Source organism: Urocitellus parryii, chromosome 11 (assembly GCF_045843805.1).
Source record: "Urocitellus parryii isolate mUroPar1 chromosome 11, mUroPar1.hap1, whole genome shotgun sequence".
Classification (NCBI taxonomy): Eukaryota; Metazoa; Chordata; class Mammalia; order Rodentia; family Sciuridae; genus Urocitellus; species Urocitellus parryii.
The window spans coordinates 120775931-120796196 of record NC_135541.1 but is presented as its reverse complement, the minus strand read 5'-3'; the positions used below and the strand labels follow the sequence as shown (position 1 = coordinate 120796196).

At 46.6% G+C, this 20266-nt stretch overlaps 1 protein-coding gene across 2 annotated transcripts; it reads left to right on the top strand.

The window, feature by feature from the left end:
• The first annotated feature begins 1263 nt into the window (after nt 1-1263).
• Slc25a44 (solute carrier family 25 member 44) lies at nt 1264-20202 on the top strand. 2 transcript variants are annotated; one of them, XM_026405033.2, is made up of 4 exons: nt 1264-1398; nt 8590-9227; nt 14931-15058; nt 17755-20202. In XM_026405033.2, the coding sequence occupies exons 2-4, from the start codon at nt 8603-8605 to the stop codon at nt 17944-17946; spliced, it is 945 nt and encodes a 314-aa protein (XP_026260818.2). In that variant the 5' UTR covers nt 1264-1398; nt 8590-8602; the 3' UTR covers nt 17947-20202. The 2 variants fall into 2 exon arrangements, with proteins under 2 accessions (XP_026260818.2, XP_077659855.1); XM_077803729.1 differs by lacking the exons at nt 14931-15058; nt 17755-20202 and adding an exon at nt 9683-9795 and having other exon boundaries at nt 1321-1398.
• Nucleotides 20203-20266: the final 64 nt, after the last annotated feature.

Below are 20266 nucleotides of genomic sequence, written 5' to 3'. Positions count from 1 at the left end.
TTGATGGGTACTAAGTTGCAGATGGATAGGAGTAAAAATTTGGTATGAACAGTAAAGTGACTATAGGTGACAATATGTAGTCTATATTAAAAAAAAAAAAAACTAGAAGGATTCTGAATGTTTTCATCATCAAGAAATGATACGTGTTTTAGAAAATAGGTTTAACCTGATTTAAATATTACATGGGTGTGGTGGTGCATGACTGTAATTCCAGTGATTTAGGAGGCTGAGGCAGGAGGATCACAAATTCAAAGTCAGCCTTAGCGATTTTAGCAAGGCACTAAGCAACTTAATGAGACCCTGTCTCAAAATAAAAAATTTAAAGGGATGGGGATGAAGCTCAATGGTATGGTAGAGTAACCCTGGGTTCAATCCCGAGTTCAAAAACAAAACCGCCCCACAACATTACACAATGTATACATGTATAAAAATATCACATAGCACCCAATCAATGTATTCAATTTTATATATCAGTAAAATTGGGGAAAAACTGAAGTGTAGAATAAAAAAAAAAATCTGGGCTGGGGATGTGGCTCAAGTGGTAGCGCACTCGCCTGGCATGCCTACGGCCCAGGTTTGATCCTCAGCACCACATACAAACAAAGATGTTGTGTCCACCAAATACTAAAAAATAAATAATTCTCTCTCTTTCATTCTCTCTCTCTTTCTCTAAAAAAAAAAAAAAAAAAAAAAAAAATCTACCCGTAGGCACAACCAGTTTCAGAGCTGGATGAGACCCTTAATGTTATTTTCTCCACCTCCAAGGTGTCCTTCATTCCTGCAATTTTTTTAGTTCCTAAATCTCAAAATTAGTTATCTAACCTCAGTCCTTCCTGCCGCACTTTGACCTCTACTGTTTGGGCTCTATAAAAAAAAAGTGAGAAAAGCTACCCCAAAATTAAAGATTACATTTTTTTCCCCTTGCATTGCTGGGGATCTCACTCTAAAGATCAGATTTGAACATAAAGATTCCAACGGATCCTAAAGCAAGCGGTGACCCACTTACAACTGGATCTTCCAGAAAAGATCAGGGACTCATCCGCGAATTAGAAACAGCCCTAGCAGAGCACGCATGCGCTTTAGACCTGGGGCGCCGCGAAGGCAGAGGGGGCGTGGCTACCGCCCTAAGGCAAGATGGCCGTCAGGACCGCCCATCCTCGCTCCTGGGGGAGGCTCAAAGGCTCAGAACGCCATTGGTGCAGTTACGGGGGGGGGGGGGCGGGAATGACAGCGTCCCAGTTTCCGGTTCCGGCAGTACCGGGATCCTAGTCGAGATGGAGGAAGATGCGACCAGAGGCCGGCAGCCGCTGGGAACGGAGGGTCAAGCGGGGCCTGCGTCCTAGAGGTCCGGGGTTGGAGTTCGCCTCAGACTCGGTGGAGCCGCCGGGGTCTGAGAAGGTAAGAAACCGTGGGAGTAGCGGTGCCTGAGGGCTGAGGTCTCTAAGGACCCGGACCTGCCCGGGGGCAGTGGATATCAGTGATGCCCGGCTGCCGGGCTCTAGAGCTCGCCCTGCAGTTTGGGGAACGAAGGGCAAGTCCGGCGAGGCATCCCTTCCTGGCTGAGGAGTATGAGATTCACGGACAGCAAAAGAAGCGTTGTGAGGAGCAGGTCCTAGGACCCAGAGGTGACTGTGCGGGGGACCGGGACCAAGTCTGCATAGAGGGGTGCCATGTGGAGTGTGTGGAGAGAACTGTCATGTGGCGTCTATGAGAGGGATCACATGGGTACTTATGGAAGACCAAGGAAGGCTGCCATGTCAGAGGAAGGAGATTACCTTGAAGGAGGGGTTGGGGCATCGCCTGGGAAATGTATGTTCAGTAGGACAGTGGGCAAGCTTGCAAATGTAGTCACGTTTCATGGCAGTCAGCTCCGGGATGCAGAGATCTGATGCAGATGCTGTAGGAAGGACAGAAGGAATAGAGGATGCTTGTCTCCACTCTTGTTTACATCTGAGAAGTGGGAACCCATGAGTGTTTTGTCAGTAGTTGTATAAGGTGATTTGATTGGTGTTTGACTGAAAAGACTGGAATGGACCAAATGATCCATTGTGTCCAGTTCCAGTGACAAGTTGTTGATCATAATGTCATAATGATCCAGAATTCCTAGATAGGTGTTGTAATTCTTATATTGACAGTCCCTAATATTTAAAGCAATGCTTCCCAAACTTTGACGTGCATCTAGTGATCTTTTAAAAGTTGTTAGCTCTTATTCAGCAGATCTAGGGTACAGCCTGAAATTCTGTTTTTCTTTTTCTTTTTCTTCGTTGTACTGGGACTTGAACGCAGGGGCACTGTGCCACTGAACTATATCCCCAGTCCTTTTTATTTTGAAATAGGGTCTTGCCCAATTACCAGGCTGTCCTCAAACTTGAGATCCTCCTGCCTCAGCCTCCTGAGTAGCTGGGATTACATATGTGCACCACCTCACTCAGCTTTTAAATTCTGGATTTCTTTGTGTGTTCATGTGTATGAGAGTGTCCTGGGCTGGGATGTAGCTCAGTGGCAAAGCGTCTGCCTTGCATTCGCAAAGCCCTGGGTTCGACCCCCAGTTCCAAAAAAAAAAAGACAAAAAAAAAAAAAGAGAGTGTCCTACTGGGGGTTTAACACAGGGGCACTTTACCACTGAGCTACTTCCCTAGCTTGTTTGTTTATTTATTTTTTGTACTGGGGATTGAACCCAGGGGTACTCTACCACTAAGCTACTTTCCCACCTATTTTTTATTTTGAGACAGGATCTTGATAAGTTGCTTAGGGCCTTGCTAAATTGCTGAGGCTGGCCTTGAACTTGTGATCCTCCTGTCTCAGCCTCTTAAATTGCTGGGATTACAAGTGTGCACCACTACACCTGGTTGAGACTGGATCTTGATAAGTTGTTTAGGGCCTTGCTAAATTGCTGAGGCTGGCCTTGAACTTGTGATCCTCCTGTCTCAGCCTCTTAAATTGCTGGGATTACAAGTGTGCACCACTACACCTGATTGAGACAGGATCTTGATAAATTGCTTAGGGCCTTGCTAAATTGCTGAGGCTGGCCTTGAACTTGTGATCCTCCTATCTCAGTTTCTTAAATTGCTGGGATTACAAGTGTGCACCACTACAACTGGCTCTAATGTCTGTCTTTCTTTTTTTTCTGGTCATTGAACCTAGGTACCAAGCACTGAGCCACATCCGTAGCCCTTTTTTATGTTATTTAGAGACAGGTTTTTCTTTTTTTTGTAATATTTATTTTGCTTTAGTTGTAGTTGGACACCATACTTTATTTTTATGTGGTGCTGAGGATTGAACTCAGCGCCTTAGAGACAGGTTCTTGATAAGTTGTTTAGGGCCTTGCTAAGTTGCTGAGGCTGGCTTTGAACTTGTGGTACTCCTGCCTCAGCCTCCTGAGCTGATGGGATTATATAGGTGTGCGGCCCAGATAGATTCTACATTTCTAATCAGTGCCCAGATGATGCTTGTGATGCCAGTTAGTGGACCAGTCTGAGTGGCAAGAGCATCCCTATGCAGTAGAGCTTTCTGCGGTAACAGAAATGCTTTGCTGTTAACAAAATGCTTTCACAATTTTTAGCTCCTATGAGTTGTACCACAATCCTTGTATAGCTGCTGCAGCTTTGATTAGCCCCATTTCACAGATGAAGAGGCTGAATTCCAGTGAAGTGACTTGGTTCCAGTTTTACACCAGTAAATAATGGGGGACTCAAATATGGATCTACTGATGACTAGTGTTCTTTCCATCGTATATCCTTGCCTTCTAGAAAATACTGTCTTCTCCTGAGCCAGAGTTTTATCTTAGAACTTAGTGAATAGGCTTGCATGATTTGTGTTTGTATGTGTGTGTGCAAGGAGAGTACAAGTGAAGCAGAGTTACACACCTGGGCCAGTTTCTCCCTTCCCACTGGTAGAATCAGTAGTGGGAGCTCCACCTCTGATATTTCATTTGATCACTTAAGGACACAGTGTTCACTAATCCTAGGTCATCTTTTGGGTCCTCACAAGAAGCATGCAAGCCTGAGCAGGTTTTTTGTTTGTTTGTTTGTTTGCTTTTATGGTGCTGAGAATTGAACCCAGGTCTTGTGTATATTAGGCAAGAACTCTACCACTGAGCTACATCCCCAGCCCAAACCTGAGCAGTTTTAAAAGTGGGAGAAAATCTGGAATTGGAGCCAGACACACAAATAAGGGTCTGAGAAAGAACCATGAAGAAGTTGAGCTGACTCACTTGGGTGAAGGGAATACTGAAGGAAGTTTGCATAAACGTATCTGCAAAGAGGATTTTCCAGAGGGTAAAACAAGAGGAGCTAGTTTTGATATTTCAGTAGGAAACTTGAAGGTTATATAACAACAGGTTGAGATCTCACCTTTTAGGAGTAACCTCCTTTTGAAAAGGCAGAGGGGGTGGGTACAGTGCCCTCACCCTTCTGAAGTGGCTCCTTGTTTTGTTTTTTGTTTTTTTTTTTTTTGGTACCAGGGATTGAACCCAGGGATGCTCAACACTGAACCACATCCCTAGCCCCTTTTCATTTTTTATTTTGAGACAGGGTTTTGCTAATTTGCTTAGGGCCTTGCTAAATTGCTAAGACTGATTTTGAACTTGTGATCCTCCTGCCTCAGTGTCCGGAGTCCCTGGGATTACAGATGTGCAACATGGCATCTGGCAGTGGCTCATCCTTTGAGGCCCAACCCTTAATGGCTTCTCCTGTTACTATGACAACAGTAGTCCTTACCTTCTTCAGAGAATCCCAGCTTCCTTCTAGGAGTTTAAAATAGACTGGGCAGGGGAGAGATGGAGGCAAGGCAAGAAATGGTACATTGTATCCTGTTGTAGAATTTCTTTTCTTTTTTGGTACCAGCATTGAACCCAGGGCACTTAAGCACTGAGCCACACCCCAGCCCCTTTTTATTTTTCATTTTGAGACAGAGTCTTGCTAGGTTGCTGAGAGCCTCCCTAAGTTGCCGAGGCTGGCTTTGAACTGTGATCCTTCTGCCTCAGCTTCCTGAGCTGTTGGGATTACAGGTGTGTGGTACCGCGCTCAACCTGTCATAGAATTTCTTATCAGGAGATGCTGGTACTTGGTGATTCAGCTTGACAGGTTGAAGAGGCATTCAGGAAACCAGGTTCTGGAACAGAATCTCATGGCCGGCTGTGCCCTTCTGCCCTGCACAGCACTCAGTTTGCACGTGCCGGCAGGAGGCCCTCCTGCCTCCTACTGTGTTTGTCCTGTGCTGAAACATGCCTGCTCAGTCATTCCAGGAGCAGAGCAGCGTTAGCTTTCTCTGAAACAAAGTGGGAGAAGTTCCTGGGCATCTGCATGGCCTGGGGCTTATGCTTAACCCTCCAGTGACCTGCAGTCATGAGGGCATTAACTTCACCTCCCCGTGGTGGGAATGACTTTCTTGAAACTGAACAGAAGGATTTGTGTTGGAATCTTCAACTCCCATGGGGTAGAAGGCATGGTGGAGTAAAGAAATCTTGGCTTGTATGCTGCCTTCACCACTGGCCAGCTGCATGACCTTGGGCCTGTTATACTCCACTTGTCCAGCCCTCTATGTCCTCACTTGTCATAAATGTTTAACTGTACGCAGGTTAAGTTGTAAGGGCTGCATGAGGTGGTAGATAGTCAGTAAATCCTAGCCTTTGCCTGTGTGTCTTCACCTCTCAGTGGTGTGGGAAGCATGACCTTGGGTCCCCAGATGACAAATACTGTGGGCAGGACAGACAGTGACCACCTTCTCTTGGAGGGTTCAAAGAAGATTGCACCGCTGGACTTGGTGGGTGTCTCAGGCTGAGCCTGGGGAGGAGGGCCATCTTGGCCCACAGCAGTGGCACATCAGTGTTCTGAGGGTCCTCCTGCCTGCAGAACCCCACCTCTGCCTCCTTTCTCACGACCTGGATTTCCCACTGGACAGCCCCATTGACGGGTCTTCTGTCTCCAAGCCATTGCTGTTTTCTTTGCACTGTGTGCATGTATTCCTTCATATTATATATTTATTTATTTTTTAGTTGTAGTTGGACACAACACCTTTATTTTATTTTATTTTTTTTAAGAGGGGGGGAGAGAGAGAGAGAGAGAGAGAGAGAGAGAGAGAATTTTTTTTTTTTAGAGAGAGTGAGAGAGGAGAGAGAGAGAGAGAGAGAGAGAGAGAGAGAGAGAGAGAGAGAGAGAATTTTTAATATTTATTTTCTAGTTCTCGGCGGACACAACATCCTTGTTGGTATGTGGTGTTGAGGATCGAACCCGGGCCGCACGCATGAGAGGCGAGTGTGCTACCGCTTGAGCCACATCCCCAGCCCCTAGAGAGAATTTTTAATATTTATTTTCTAGTTCTCGGCGGACACAACATCTTTGTTGGTATGTGGTGCTGAGGATCGAACCCGGGCCGCACGCATGCCAGGCGAGCGCGCTACCGCTTGAGCCACATCCCCAGCCCCACAACACCTTTATTTTTATGTGATGCTGAGAATCGAACCCAGGGCCCCGCATGTGCTAGGTGAGCTGCAACCTCAGCTCTACCGCTGAGCCACAACCCCAGCTCCTGTATTCCTTCTTTATTCAAGCTGCTTTGTCCTCCAGGAAACCTGTCTTGTTCCACGCACCTCACCCATGCCTCGGCTCTCAGGTACTCAGATTGCACTGTGGGTAACCCATACTGTAATGAAAGTGGTAACAGTGCAGCTCAGGGATTCCTGCAAAGCCAACCTCCCCCACCCCTGGACTTCCAGAGACTCCAAGAGCAATTCCCATGGAACAAAAGCTACCTAAGCCTGAGTTGGGACTTCTGTTAGGGAAGGTGATTGAGGAAGGACTCTGGTTAGACACCTAACATGAGGTTTGTCACCAGAATTGCTTGTGTAGAACATTTCAGCCCTCTAGAGTTGTCCCCATGAGGTGGCCTTCTCCTTACCCATCTCCTGTCTCAAAAGCCAGGGGAGTCCCTGGCTTCTCACTTCCTGGAACTTTAACTTCCCACTTTCCCTGCCTGGGTGAAAATTTCCAGTATCCTATATAACCATTGGGCTACACCAGAGCATATGACATTTCCACTAAGTATATGATGTCCTCTGGTTTCACATTTCCTAAATTTGAAGCTCCTGATTTTAGACAGTTATTAAATTAGTAAGTTTACTGGTTTGTTCGAAAGTCTAAGCAATGAATAAACTTAACATATGGGTCACACGTATAATCATTTGCCCCATTCTCTTTCTCTTTGTGTCTTATATCCATTCCCTAGAGGGATGCAGTGTCTCCTTGAACAGACTGAATTTCTTGGCGGCAGAGTCTGTGTCATTTCTCCCTTCATTCTCCAGGGCTGCGGTTGTGCTCTGTATGCTTAGGTTGAAAGCACAGGGTCAGACATGTCCTCCACTTTGTAGCGCTAGGCTTCTAGGTGGTTCTTTTCCCTTTCTGGAGTGCTATCTAATAACCAAAGAGGACTCTGACCTTTGGCCTGTCCCTGGGTCTCTAATTCTTTTCCCTGGAGGGTGATAGGGGGTGCCTGTGGTGTAAAAGCCCGACTTGGGCTCTTCCCCTCACTTTCTTCTAATACAGACTGGAAAAGGGGGGGCTCAGAGAGGCCAGCATGGGAAACCACGAACAAAATCAGATCTGTCGGGGAGCAGGGAGGCATGGGAAAAATGGAGGAACTTTGGGCAAAGGGGAAGGAGGGCAGGAACGATGCATGGGGGTAAGAAAGACGGTGGAATGAGATGGACATCATTACCCTAGGTACATGTATGACTGCTCATATGGTGTGATGCTGTATCGTGTACAACCAAAGAAATGTAAAGTTGTGCTGCAGTTGTATACAATGAATCAAAATGCATTCCGCTGTCATATATATATACCTAATTAAAATAAATTAATTAATTTAAAAAAATCAGACTTGTCAGCTGGTAAATGGTGGCAAGAGGCACCTTGCTGAGGATGTACGGCAAACATGGTGCCTTCTCAGTGAGCCCAGGGGCACAATAAATGGAGCACTTGGGGCTGAGGGTGTGGCTCAGAGGTAGAGCGCTCGCCTAGCTTGCGTGAGGCTCGGTTCGATCCTCAGCACCACATAAAAATAAAATAAAGATGTTGTGTCCACCTATAACTAAAAAATAAATATTTTTAAATGGAGCAGTCCCTTCCAGCCTTCATGAACCTCCTAAATGTCACTTAATGACATCCCATTAGCAACTTAAAAAGGCCCTGCAACCTTCCAGGTGGTTCCTTTGACCACAGCATTCTGAACTCTGCCTGGCTGGGCCAGACAAGGAGAGTGGTCTCTGCCTCAGGCTGTGTCACGGTGGTCCAGGCAGAGAAAGTGCAGGATGGACAGTCCCAGATGCTAGGGTCGGGGACTGAGCTAAGAGTGGAGTCAGGAGGGTCACGATGGTGAGGGATGATTTCTGTGTGGGGACCAGAATTGGGAAGGACAGTCAAGATGCTGGTTTCTGAAGGCTGGTGATGGGCAGAGCCAAGCGGGGTGAAGTCTAAGCTTTGGGGAGGTGGGTATCTCAGGAGAGGAGAAGGGGAATTTAGAAACTAGCCCAGAGGGGAAAGCACAAAGTTCTGACCTCCTTCCTCGCGTCGCTCCACCCTGTCCAAATCCCAGGTCTCCAGGCACAATGGAGGACAAACGAAACATCCAGATCATTGAGTGGGAACATCTGGACAAGAAGAAGTTCTACGTGTTTGGTGTGGCAATGACAATGATGATCCGGGTCAGCGTCTACCCATTTACCCTCATCCGCACCCGCCTGCAGGTTCAGAAGGGCAAGAGCCTCTACCATGGGACCTTTGATGCCTTCATTAAGATCCTGCGAGCAGATGGTGTGTCTGGCCTCTACCGGGGGTTCCTGGTCAACACCTTTACCCTCATCTCTGGCCAGTGCTATGTCACCACTTATGAGCTCACCCGGAAATTTGTAGCTGACTACAGCCAGAGCAACACAGTGAAATCATTAGTGGCTGGTGGCTCGGCCTCCCTTGTGGCCCAGAGCATCACAGTGCCCATTGACGTGGTCTCCCAGCACCTGATGATGCAGCGCAAGGGGGAGAGAATGGGCCGCTTCCAGGTGCGTGGGAACCCAGAGGGACACGGGGTAATCGCCTTTGGCCAAACGAAAGACATCATCAGGCAGATCCTGCGAGCTGATGGGCTTCGAGGCTTCTACCGAGGCTACGTGGCTTCACTGCTTACCTATATCCCAAACAGTGCTGTCTGGTGGCCCTTTTATCACTTCTATGCAGGTAAGCAGGGGCCAGGAAAATGGGGGATGGGGGCTACTGATAGGGTGAGGTACTGCTGATCTGTGCAGGTTGCAGTGGAGATGAGAGTTAATGGGGGAATGGGCCATTCATCCAACAACTGTTTGAATCCAAGAGGATTCAAAGATGAGTGAGACATGGTTTTGCCTTCAAAGAGCTTGTGAATGTAATGAGGGGGTCAGAGAAGTAAAGTAGGTGAGTATAGAACAGTTCATAGTGCGTGCTCTGGGTGTGCTGGGATCACCTTGTGTTAGCAGAGTATTGCCAGAGAATTGGAAGGTGGTGGGGTTCAAAAGCTGTTGGATGTTTGGGATTTGAAGATAGTAGTGAGCTTTTTTATTTTTGGGGGGTACTGGTGATGATTGAATCAAGGGGTATTTAACTACTGAGCTACATTCCCAGCCCTTTTTTAAAAAAAATTATTTATTTTGAGACAGGGTCTTGTTAAGTTGCTGAGGCTGGTCTCAAACTTGGAATCCTCCTGCCTCAGCCTCCTGAGCTGCTGGGATTACTGGTGTGCACCACTGCACCTAGCAATAGTGAGCTTTTGAGTTGGATGTTTTCCTTCAACATTATTAAACAAAGTGTCCTACAATGTGTCTTTGTTAATAAAGATATTTTACTCTTTAAATATTTTCCAGAATCTGAATTACTGAGGGCTTCAGTAGACATTTTGCTTTCTGAAAGGTCAGAGCACATTGCCGAGTGCAGAACCTGAGTGTGCCTGCTTCCCCAGCCGTGGGTCACTACCACATTCTGGTCAGGGCATCTGTCCTCATAAGCTTCCTGATGGCTGCTGCTGGTTTCTTGCCTTTCGCACTGGGCATTCCGTCCTGTCCCAAAGGGTACTTTCTAATGACTTCCTGTCCTGTAATCATTTCGTCCTATGGCACTGTACTTTTCTGGTGATTCTTTTATTTTCCTGATTATACCTTCTTTTTATTGATAACTCTGTTTCTTCTTCTGTTTCATCTGGACTCTTTGGTAAAATTCAGATTCTTAGACTCTACCCCTGACCTTTTGAAAATGAATTCTGAAAAATCTCTAAAAAAAATTTTTTTTTTTTTTTTTTGTACCAGGGATTGAACCCACAGGCACTTAGCCACTGAGCCACCTCCCTAACCCTGTTTTTTATTTTGAGACAGAGTCCTTTAAGTTGCTTAGGGCCTCACTATGTTGCTGAGGCTGGCTTTGAACTTGCCATCCTCCTGCCTCAGCTTCCCAAGCTGCTGGGATTACAGGTGTGTACCACCATGCCTGGCAAAATTTATTTTTTGTATTTTGTGTGTTATTGGAGGTTGAACCTAGGATTCTATATTCCCAGCCCTTCATATTTTTTATTTGGGGACAGGGTCTTGCTAAGTTGCCCAGGCTGGCTTTGAACTTGAGATCCTCCTGCTTCAACCTGCTGAGTCTCTGGCATTACAGGTGTGTGCTACCATGGCAGATCCTGGCAATCTTTTTTTTGTTTGTGTGGGCGGATACCAGGGATTGAACTCAGGGGCACTTGACGACTGAGCCACATCCCCAGCCCTATTTTTTGTTTGTATTTTATTTAGAGACAGGGTCTCACTGAGTTGCTTAGCACCTTCTGCTGAGGCTAGCTTTGAACTCCTGATCGTCCTGCCTCAGCCGTCCAAGCTGCTGGGATTGTAGGCGCATGCCACTGCACTCTTCCAGATTCTGGCAATCTTAATATTAAAAAAGCTTCCCAGGGGCTGGGAAGAGCACTCGTCTCCCACATGTGAGTTCCTGGGTTCGATCCTCAGCACCATGTAAAAATAAATGAATAAATAAAATAAAGGTATTGTGTCTAACTACCACTTAAAAAAAAAAGAAAAGAAAAGCTTCCCAGGCTTGGTGCAGTCGTGCATACCTATAATCCCAGCAACTCAGAAGGCTGAGGCAGGAGGAGCACAAGTTTCAGGCGCCTCAGCCACTTAACAAGACCCTATCTCAAAATAACAAAAGAGCTGGGGTACAGCTGAGTGGAAGAGCACTTGCTTAGCATGTGTGAGGTCTTGAGTTTGATCACTACAAAACAGGAAGGAAGGAAGGGAGAGAGGGAGTGAGGGAGGAAGGGAAAAGGGTCCCAGGAAGTGTGAACATTTGTTTGCGGAGCATTTGTTTGGCTTTCTGTCCTCATTTGGTTTTATTTACAATTAGAGGTACATTTCCCCAATATGTCTAGTATCTTTCGTTCCCAAATTAACCTTTTCCAAAGTCTGGTAAGACATTCTGACTCTTGGACCTCTTGACATGAAGGCATCTACTGACATTTGAAATTTTTTTCATGTAAGTATGCTGGCTTTCCCTTCTGGCTGACTTCATCTGTCAGAGGCCTTGTTTTTTTTTCTTTTTTTTTTTTTTAATATTTATTTATTTTTTTAGTTTTCGGCAGACACAACATCTTTGTTTGTATGTGGTGCTGAGGATCGAACCCGGGGCGCACGCATGCCAGGCGAGCGCGCTACCACTTGAGCCACATCCCCAGCCCAGGCCTTGTTTTTCTCATCTTTTAGGCTGACTCCTTGGGAATTGTGCTTGACCGTTCCCTCCTTCTTGTCTCATATTTAGTCCTGGTGATTCGAGAAAGTCTCTCCCCATTTTTTCTCTATTCCTGCTGAAATTGCTTGAATCTTTCTTAAGGTAGTATACATTTGTGTTGATTTTATTGTTTGCCTTATCTTTTCTGCTATGTGGAAATGTTCTTGGAAGGGGAAGAAAATAACACTGGCTGAATGCCCTGTGTGCTGAGCTCTGTGTGGGGCGACCTTGCATCTTCATCATTTCCTTCTCGCAAGAGTCTTATGATGGAGGCATCTTCCCTGCTGCCCCAGTCTAGACTGGCTTCCTTTTTGGATGTTTATATGAAGCCACATTTCTTTCAGATCACTCAGCTGAGTCTGTAATGATACATTCATTCATGTGATTATTAAGTTAATGTCTCTATCCCCGCTGGAGTGCAGTGTGTTAGAACAGGGGCCATCTTGTTTTTGCTCACTATCCTACCTTCCAACACTGGCTTGGTGGCTGAGTGTTCAATAAATATCTGTTGAGTGAGATTGGTTCTTGTCATTTCCTTTTGCTTCAAGTGTCAAGGCTGCCTTGTGGGCATTTAGAATAAAACCCAGTTTTCTTCTCATGGGCTCCACAGCGCGGCACCCTGTGGCCTCTGCTTCTCCACTCTGCTCCAGCCTCACTGATGTTCCTGAGTTTCCTGGTTCACATGAAGCTCTGTCCTGCTTCAGGGCCTTTGCAGATGATGTTCTGTCCGCCTAGGAAGCTCTTTCCTCTGGTGTGTGGCTGGCTCCTTCTCATGTTTCAGACCCACCTTTGCAAAGACTTCTCTAGCCACTCTATTGGAAAGAAGGTTCTTTATGTTTTCTGTTTTGGCACCTTGTTTCCTTCTTAGCACTTGTCATGATTTGCAATTATTTTACCCCAAACCTCAGCTCTTGATTGGAATATAATTTCCATGAAGGTATTTCCCTATTTCTCTGTTTTATGTCTACTGCTTATCACGGTGTCATTGACCTGGCTTTATCTTCTTTTTTTGTGTGTCATTGACCTGGGTTAATCTTCTTCTTTTTTTTTTTTTTTTTTGTGGGTGAGGTACTAGGGATTGAACCCAGGGGTGCTTAACCACTGAGCCATATCCCCAGCCCATTTTAATTTTTAAATTATGAAACAGGGTCTCTCTAAGTTACTCAGGGCCTCCCTAAATTGCTGAGGCTAGTTTTGAATTTACCATCCTCCTGTCTCAGCCTCCTGAGCCATTGGGATTACAGGTATGTGCCATTACACCAGTGAATCCCCATCCCCCCTTTTTTTTATTGATACAAGTCTTGTTAAATTGCTTAGGGGTCACTTAATTATTGAGGCTGACCTTGAACTTGGGATCCTCCTGCCTTGGCCTACCACCAAATCATTGGTATTACAGTTTTGTGCCACCATGGCTGGATGGGATTATCTTCTGCCTTGTAAATAATAGGTGTTCAATAAACATTTATTGAATGAATAATGCATGAATGAATGATACTACTACTAATTATTATTGTTTTGCTTTTGTGATGCTGGGGCCTCTTGGATGCTAGGTGAGCACTCCACCAACTGAGCTATATCCTCAGCCTTTGAATGAATAATGGAGAGGAGGGAAAGACAGGAACTCTTTTCCTCCACCCCTTTGCCTTTGTTTTATTCATCCCCTCCCTATCCCCAGGAAAGTGGCATGCTACGTAGGTATAGTCAGAATTGGAATCTGGATCCCAATGCGACATTTTATGATTGCAAAATGCTTTCTTTGCAGGAGAAACAGGGCACCCAGTAAGGCACAACTGCCAATTCACTGTTTGTGTTTTTGTTGTTTTCCCCACTGTTTCTGTTTGCACGCCAACTCTGGGGAAGAAAGTGATTAGAAACTGGGGAAGAGGTGATTCTGTAGGGCTGAAGGAGCTCTGCCATGCCAGCTGGAACTTGGAAGCCCTCACTTCTGCCCTGCCAACCCCCTCCTCCCTACTTCTCCTCCTCCTGTCTTTAGTTGCTTGGTTACAAACTACCAAAACTAGGAGCACGAGAAAAAAATTCTTAGCGGTATGGTGACTGACCATAGAAGAGAAAATTGAGAGGGAATCAAAGTTCTTGCAATGGCTTCAGGCTCTAAGTGGCATACCTCTTGGGTCTCATGACTTTCTTTCTCTCATTCTGCTCCAAAATTCAAAAGATGGGTAAAGGAATGCAGTATGCAATGAAAAGACTCTTTACCCACGGGAGTCATCCAGTTCCCTTTCATAGAGACAGTCAGTCACAGTTTATCCTACCAAAATTGTTTAATGCATATGTACGCCAATACGTAGCATCTGCTTGTCTAGCCTATGACTTGGGAGGAACAGCAAGAACACAGTTTTTATATCAGGAAGAATATTCTGTCCATCAGATGAAAGGAGTCGTCTATAAAGAGGTTTTGATATTCTCTTTTCCAGGGGAGTCTTATCCTATTTAAATGGGTGATATCACCAAGATGACTCTAGAAGGGGCCCGAGATGTATAATGTGATTTTTTTTTCTTGTTGTTGAATATCACCATCTATCCCAGCTGGCAACTTAATGCTGGTTCACAAAATCTGACTATTCCAATAACTTAAAAAACGGCAAAGAAAGCACGCAACACACAGAAGTACCTTTTCAATAGTCCAGGGACAGCTCTGAGACCTTAGGGGTCTGTGAAAAGAGAAAGAGCCACTGGAATTCTTTATTCTTATATATGGGACACACAAGGGGAGGGTCCATGGAACATTCTATCCCCAAAAGGGCAATGGGGTAGGATTACAAAGGAATAGGTGAGTGTAACTCAACCCCCTGCAGAGACGCTTACTCCTGGAGCCACGCCTTGTTATCCGAGTTAGGGTAATGCCCAAGTTACTGCCACCTGGCACTACCGTGCCAGATTGAATGCAATAATTGTTCAGAACCCATGCATCAGGACTTAAGGCATCTGCATCCAGGCAGCTCCTGACAATTGGATGAAGGCATAAACAGGGAAGAGAAAAGATGGGAATCGTAGGTCTCAGGTAGCAAAGGATGGAGGGCTTGTCATGGTTGTGAAAGTGAGTAAAAGCAAGCAGGAATGGTGAGGGAAGTTTGGTGGTACCTCATGTTTCAGGCATTGTCTTTCCCTGGATTTCAGAGCAGCTCTCGCACCTGTGTCCTAAGGAGTGCCCTCACATTGTCTTTCAAGCCATCTCGGGGCCCCTGGCTGCAGCCACTGCCTCTATCCTCACCAATCCCATGGATGTCATCCGAACTCGTGTGCAGGTAATACTGGTCTCCTCCCCAACCCTCCTCCCAGAGAAGCCATGAGAAACATAATCTTTAGGCCCTCCAGCATTCCCTTGACCTCTATGTGACATGGTCTTTTGGTCTAGTCAGTCTGTTCCTGGTCATCCAGGTCCCTTCCTTGTGCTTCTCATCTGCAAAACCAGTGAGCACTTGGAAGTACCTAGATTGTTTCTCTTACCCTGTCTGCTACCTTGTGTGACTCTACCTGGTTTCTTCTAGCTATTAGCATACCTATAAGTCATTCTATCTTCACCTTGCAGTTTGTGATTATTAGAAGTATTGATTTCAACTCTGGGCACAGTGGTACATTACCCGTAATTCTAGCAACTTGTGAGGCTGAGGCAATAGGATCTCAAATTCAAAGCCTGTCTCAGCAACTTAGTGAGGCCCTAAGCAACTCAGTGAGACCCTGTCTCTAAATAAAATATAAGAAGGGCTGGGGATGTGGCTCAGTGGTTAAGCGCCTCTAGATTTGGCCCCTGGTACACACACACACACACACAAAAAAAAAAAAAAAAAAAAAAAGGTATTGATTTCAGTTAGTTTCGTAAGTCTGTCTGATTTTTTTTTCCACTAGGCTATGGGTTCTCAACAGAGAGTGAGAGTGACTGTTTTTTTTTTTTTTTTTTTTTGATACTGGGGATTGAACTCAAGGGCACTCGACAATTGAGCCATATTCCCAGCCCTAATTTGTATTTTATATAGAGACAGGGTCTCTTTAAGTTGTTAGCACCTCACTTTTGCTGAGGCTGGCTTTGAATTGCGATCCTCCTGCCTCAGCCTCCTGTTACCACACCTGGCTATTTTTTATTTTTGTGACAGGGTCTCGCTAAGTTGCTAAGTCTGGCTTTGAATTTGTGATCCTCCTGCCTCAGCCTCTCAAGTTGCTAGGATTATAGAGAGGTGTCACCACGCGGGGGGAGAGTGATTTCACAGATTGTTTTGTTTCAACTGAGTAAAAATGCTGACAAAGCCCTTACAGTCTCTGTCTTCAGTCAACTCAAAGACTCTTTCCTTCACCTAAAAATAGAGTCTGAATGATGGTGTAAAATATTGCAAAGGGTAGATTTTACTCTAGCTTTAGGTGGAGAGAAGGGAGATTTGTCCCCCCCCCCCTTTAAGTATTGGAGAATTGAACCCAGGGCCCTGGTCATGCTAGACAAGTACTCTACCACTGAGCTGTGTATCTAGCTCTTTTCTTCACCTGTTAGTTGTCTAAGCTGGCCTCAAACTTATAATCCTCCTGCCTCAGACTCCCTAATAGCTGAGATTATAGGTTTGTACCAACATGCTGGCTGCAAAGGAGATTTTGAATGATTTTTGGGAAAGATAGAGAATCAAGAAAGATGAACAAGAGATGGGATCATTGGGTTATGGTGAGGAGAAAAGGGAAGGAAAAGAACATTAACAGGTTGGGGAGCCATATGTGGTGGCCTGTGTCTGTAGTCCCAGCTGTTGAGGAGACTGAAGTAGAGGATCATGAGTCCAGAAGTTCAAGACCAGTCTGTGCAACATGGTAGAACCCCCTCTCAAAAAACCAAATAAAAATAAAGCAACAACATCAAAAAAGTATTTTGGAGATAAAGTCAGTTTCTCTGCTATCAGAATGTCTAGAAGGAGACAGGTAGCAAATGCAGGTATCTTTTCTCCCTAGAAAAGAATGTCTCCTGCTGCATTTGAAAATGAATACACTGGCGTCTGATTGGCTAGTCCCCATTCTCTCCTGAGCCTGTCCTGAGTGTTCTAGGAGATCCAAGGGAAAGGACAGGTCTCTACTCTGAGGAGCTCCCAGAGGCGTAGCTAGAAAAGCCCCTGGATGGCTGTGGAGAACTGGAAGGTTGGGGAGCAGAGGTGGTCAGATGAGGTGGTACTAGTGAAGAAGAAGGGCCTGTGGAGGAGGTGCTGATGGAGGCAGGGGCACTGGGGAGGGCTGGGATCAGCTTGTGTAGGTCATGCTGTAGGGAGGGGGACAAGGAATGTGTCTGTTCAGCCGAGGAGCTGAGTGGTCAGTCTCTAAAGGGTGTGGTTTAGGAGTGGGGGAAGAGTGGGACCACTAAGAAAGAAGAGATGAATGCCCTGGCTAAGCTTCCAGTGTGACAGGGAAGACAGGCCATGGTGTGTGTGAGCGATGGCAAGGATGAAGGGGAGGGTTCTCGCCCTGGGCTTCAGACAGATTGAGATGACTAGAGTCACACTCCCAGACTGGCAGAACTGCAGAGGACCTTGGAGGGGATTTAATCCAGCATCTCCAAGACCAGAGAGAAGAACCTGACTTACAGCTAGGTGGCTTAGCTAGCGATGTGAAGAGTTAACATGACTGAACATTGACTCTCTGCCAGGTTCTGTTCTCAGCATTTACAAGTATTAGTTTCTTTTTGTTCAGAACAACCTCATGGCATAGAAACTATTATCACTGTTTTATATTTGAGGAAACTGAAATGTAAAGAGTTAAATTGCCCAGGGATATGCTGTTAATAAGCTGGGGATCAGACTTTGAACCCAGGCAGTCTGGCACCAGGGCGCATACAAAGTCCCTGTGCTTTCTGGTCCTCAGAAGCAGAATCCAGCCCTTCTGCCTCTCAAGTAGTTTTCCCACATGAGCCTGAGGCAGAGGGAGACTGCGCAGAGGGCACTGACCGCAGACTGTGATCCCCAACTGTGTTGACTTCCAGGTTGAAGGCAAGAGCTCCATCATCCTAACCTTCAGACAGCTGATGGCAGAAGAGGGACCTTGGGGCCTCATGAAGGGCCTCTCGGCCAGAATCATCTCAGCTACTCCTTCCACCATCGTCATTGTGGTGGGCTATGAGAGCCTCAAGAAACTCAGCCTGCGACCGGAGCTGGTGGACTCAAGACACTGGTAGCCAGTGGTGGGTAGAGAAGCTGGCTGTTTCCCACTACTCTGGGCTGGGGGCAGAGCAGGGAAGAGAGTATCCTCTCTAATGCCCCCACTACATACCCAGCCCTGCCCTGGGCCAGGTGGCCTGTCTGGGAAAGGGACAGAGACTTTGACCTGCTCTTGCTGAAGAGGTTCCATGCCTGGCTACCCTGCCCCAACTATTTTTAATTCTCCTACTGAACTGGGCTCCCTTCCTCAGCTCCTGACCTGGAGGCCCACCTCCCCTGACCTGCTAGTCCCCTCAGGCTTCCCTTTCCATCTTCCCTGAGGTCCTGAGCAGAGCTGTGCATAGAGCTTATTGACTACCACTGATTTCTCCTCGTGGGCTTTCAGCCAGACTCTAAGCAGTTGCCCCCCACCCTCTACCACGTCACCTCTGAGGCTAGCTCATTTTTAATTTGGGTCTGAGCTGCCCACCAGACTACTCTGCATTTCTTACACTTTGGGGTAAGTTGCCAGGCACTTTTGCACAGTCAGAGCAGCAAAATCCCTGTCTCTACAGAGCACTCGTCTTTTCTTTGGAGGAGTTATTGAGATGGGGAGAAAAGCTGGTACTTTATTTTATGTGTATATTTTTAAACGTCTGTGAACCAGGCTCTTGTCGTAGTCCTGCTAAAGCACCAATCCTGCTGTCAGAGCCTACCCCTGCCTTAGACAGGTGGGAAAATGTCACGTAGCCTTTTCCTCAATCCCAGTCCTATCCCTTCAACCCCAGCAGCCCCTGTACAATATGAGCTGTTGGCTTCCCCTGGCTCAGATGACGACAGTGGGGTGGGGGGCACAGTTCTAAATAGGCTGGGCCGTCTCGGGTACACTGGGCTTGGAGCACCTCCTTGAAAAGTCAGGTTGAGAGAATAGTTGGTTTGGAAAGCAGCAAGAGGGTATGTGTTCCCCATCAGGCCAGCTGAGCCCAGCCTAGCAGAGAACAGTGGAGGTTCTCAACCCCATTGAGAGGCAGCCACGAGGTACACATACACCCCAGTCACTCATACTCACCGCAACAGTGTGTCTCACAGTGGAAATCTGAGATGTGGAATGTATTTTTCCCTTCTCTCTGGGTGTAAAGAGTCATCCCGGTCATGGTACCCTGTGCTTGAAGAGAATAAAGAGCAGTTCAGGAAGTCACCTAATACCAGGATCACTGCATTTACCAGCCTGATACTGCCAAGATTATCTGTTGAAGCTCCCCTCAGAAGCTAGGAGACCCGCTCCTGCTCCCCTGCCTCATTCTTCCCCACCCCACCTCCTCCACCAAGCCTGGGTTGGGTGGAGAGGTGCAGTGAATGGAAGGAGAAGGAGGCAGTCAACCCTGCCTTCCCACTTGAGACATTTGGTCTGAATGATCCTTTAAACCTATTTAAGGGTCCCACCTGCTGGGGAAGGCCCCGGTGCCATTGAAAGGTGCTAGCTACCTGAAGCCTTGATATTTCCCACATTGTTACACCCTGGCCATACCTGACTCTGAACCAGATTTCACTACCTTCGACGCCCACCATGTTCCATCTTGTCTCTAGTTAAGGATTTTCCCCTATTCATTTTATTTATTATTATTATTATTTTTTTGTCCCCACCTTCACTTTGTCTTCCAGTTTCTTTTCACAAATAGTCATCCTAAAGGTTGGGCCCACAGGTCATTCCGAATCTTCCTGCCCATCACTCATCATTCACCCTGAGAGCCACCCACACAGGGAAGCAAGGGCCCTCCTCTCTTCCCAGTGAGCGCTGGAGGATGGTGTTCTCAGTGCCACCCTTCTCCCTCAGAACCGGTCTTCCGGCCTTCCCCACTGTGCTGACGGGTCCTCTCCTGCCTCAGGTGTGACTCCCTCCCCGCTCCTCTCCTGTAGGGTACTCAGTCTTCCACCTGTCCCCCCCACACACAGATTTCTAGGGTGTTGTGGAGAACTAATGGGACCCTGGCCCCTACTTTCCCTTAATAGTTTAGGAGCTGGGATTGGGTTTGGGACAGTTTTTGGTGGGGATGAGACCGTGGACTTCCATTTTCCTACGACTTGGAGACCAAAGCAGCCGGCAATTTGATGAAACTAGAAGAAACTCCTGGAGAATGGGCAAGACCGGAACCTGACTGCAGGAGCACTGAGAGGGAAATGAAAACACGTGAACGTCTGACCCAATGAACTCTTGTGAATATCAGCAGGGAATGTTCACTTTTGCACTGTACGATGTCTTTGAAGTGTAATTAAAAGTTTTTACGAGCCCCTGAGCTTTGGCTTGTGCGTGTTTTTCCGGGCGCACTGCGTCCCTCTTGGCTTTCCCCGCCCTCTGAC

Excerpts from the sequence above, each read along its gene's own strand:
- Slc25a44 (XM_026405033.2), top strand. The coding sequence starts at position 8,603 with ATGGAGGACAAACGAAACATCCAGATCATTGAGTGGGAACATCTGGAC. Across the intron at positions 9,228-14,930 it reads CTTTTATCACTTCTATGCAG|AGCAGCTCTCGCACCTGTGT; the intron begins GTAAGCAGGGGC and ends CCTGGATTTCAG. Across the intron at positions 15,059-17,754 it reads TCATCCGAACTCGTGTGCAG|GTTGAAGGCAAGAGCTCCAT; the intron begins GTAATACTGGTC and ends GTTGACTTCCAG.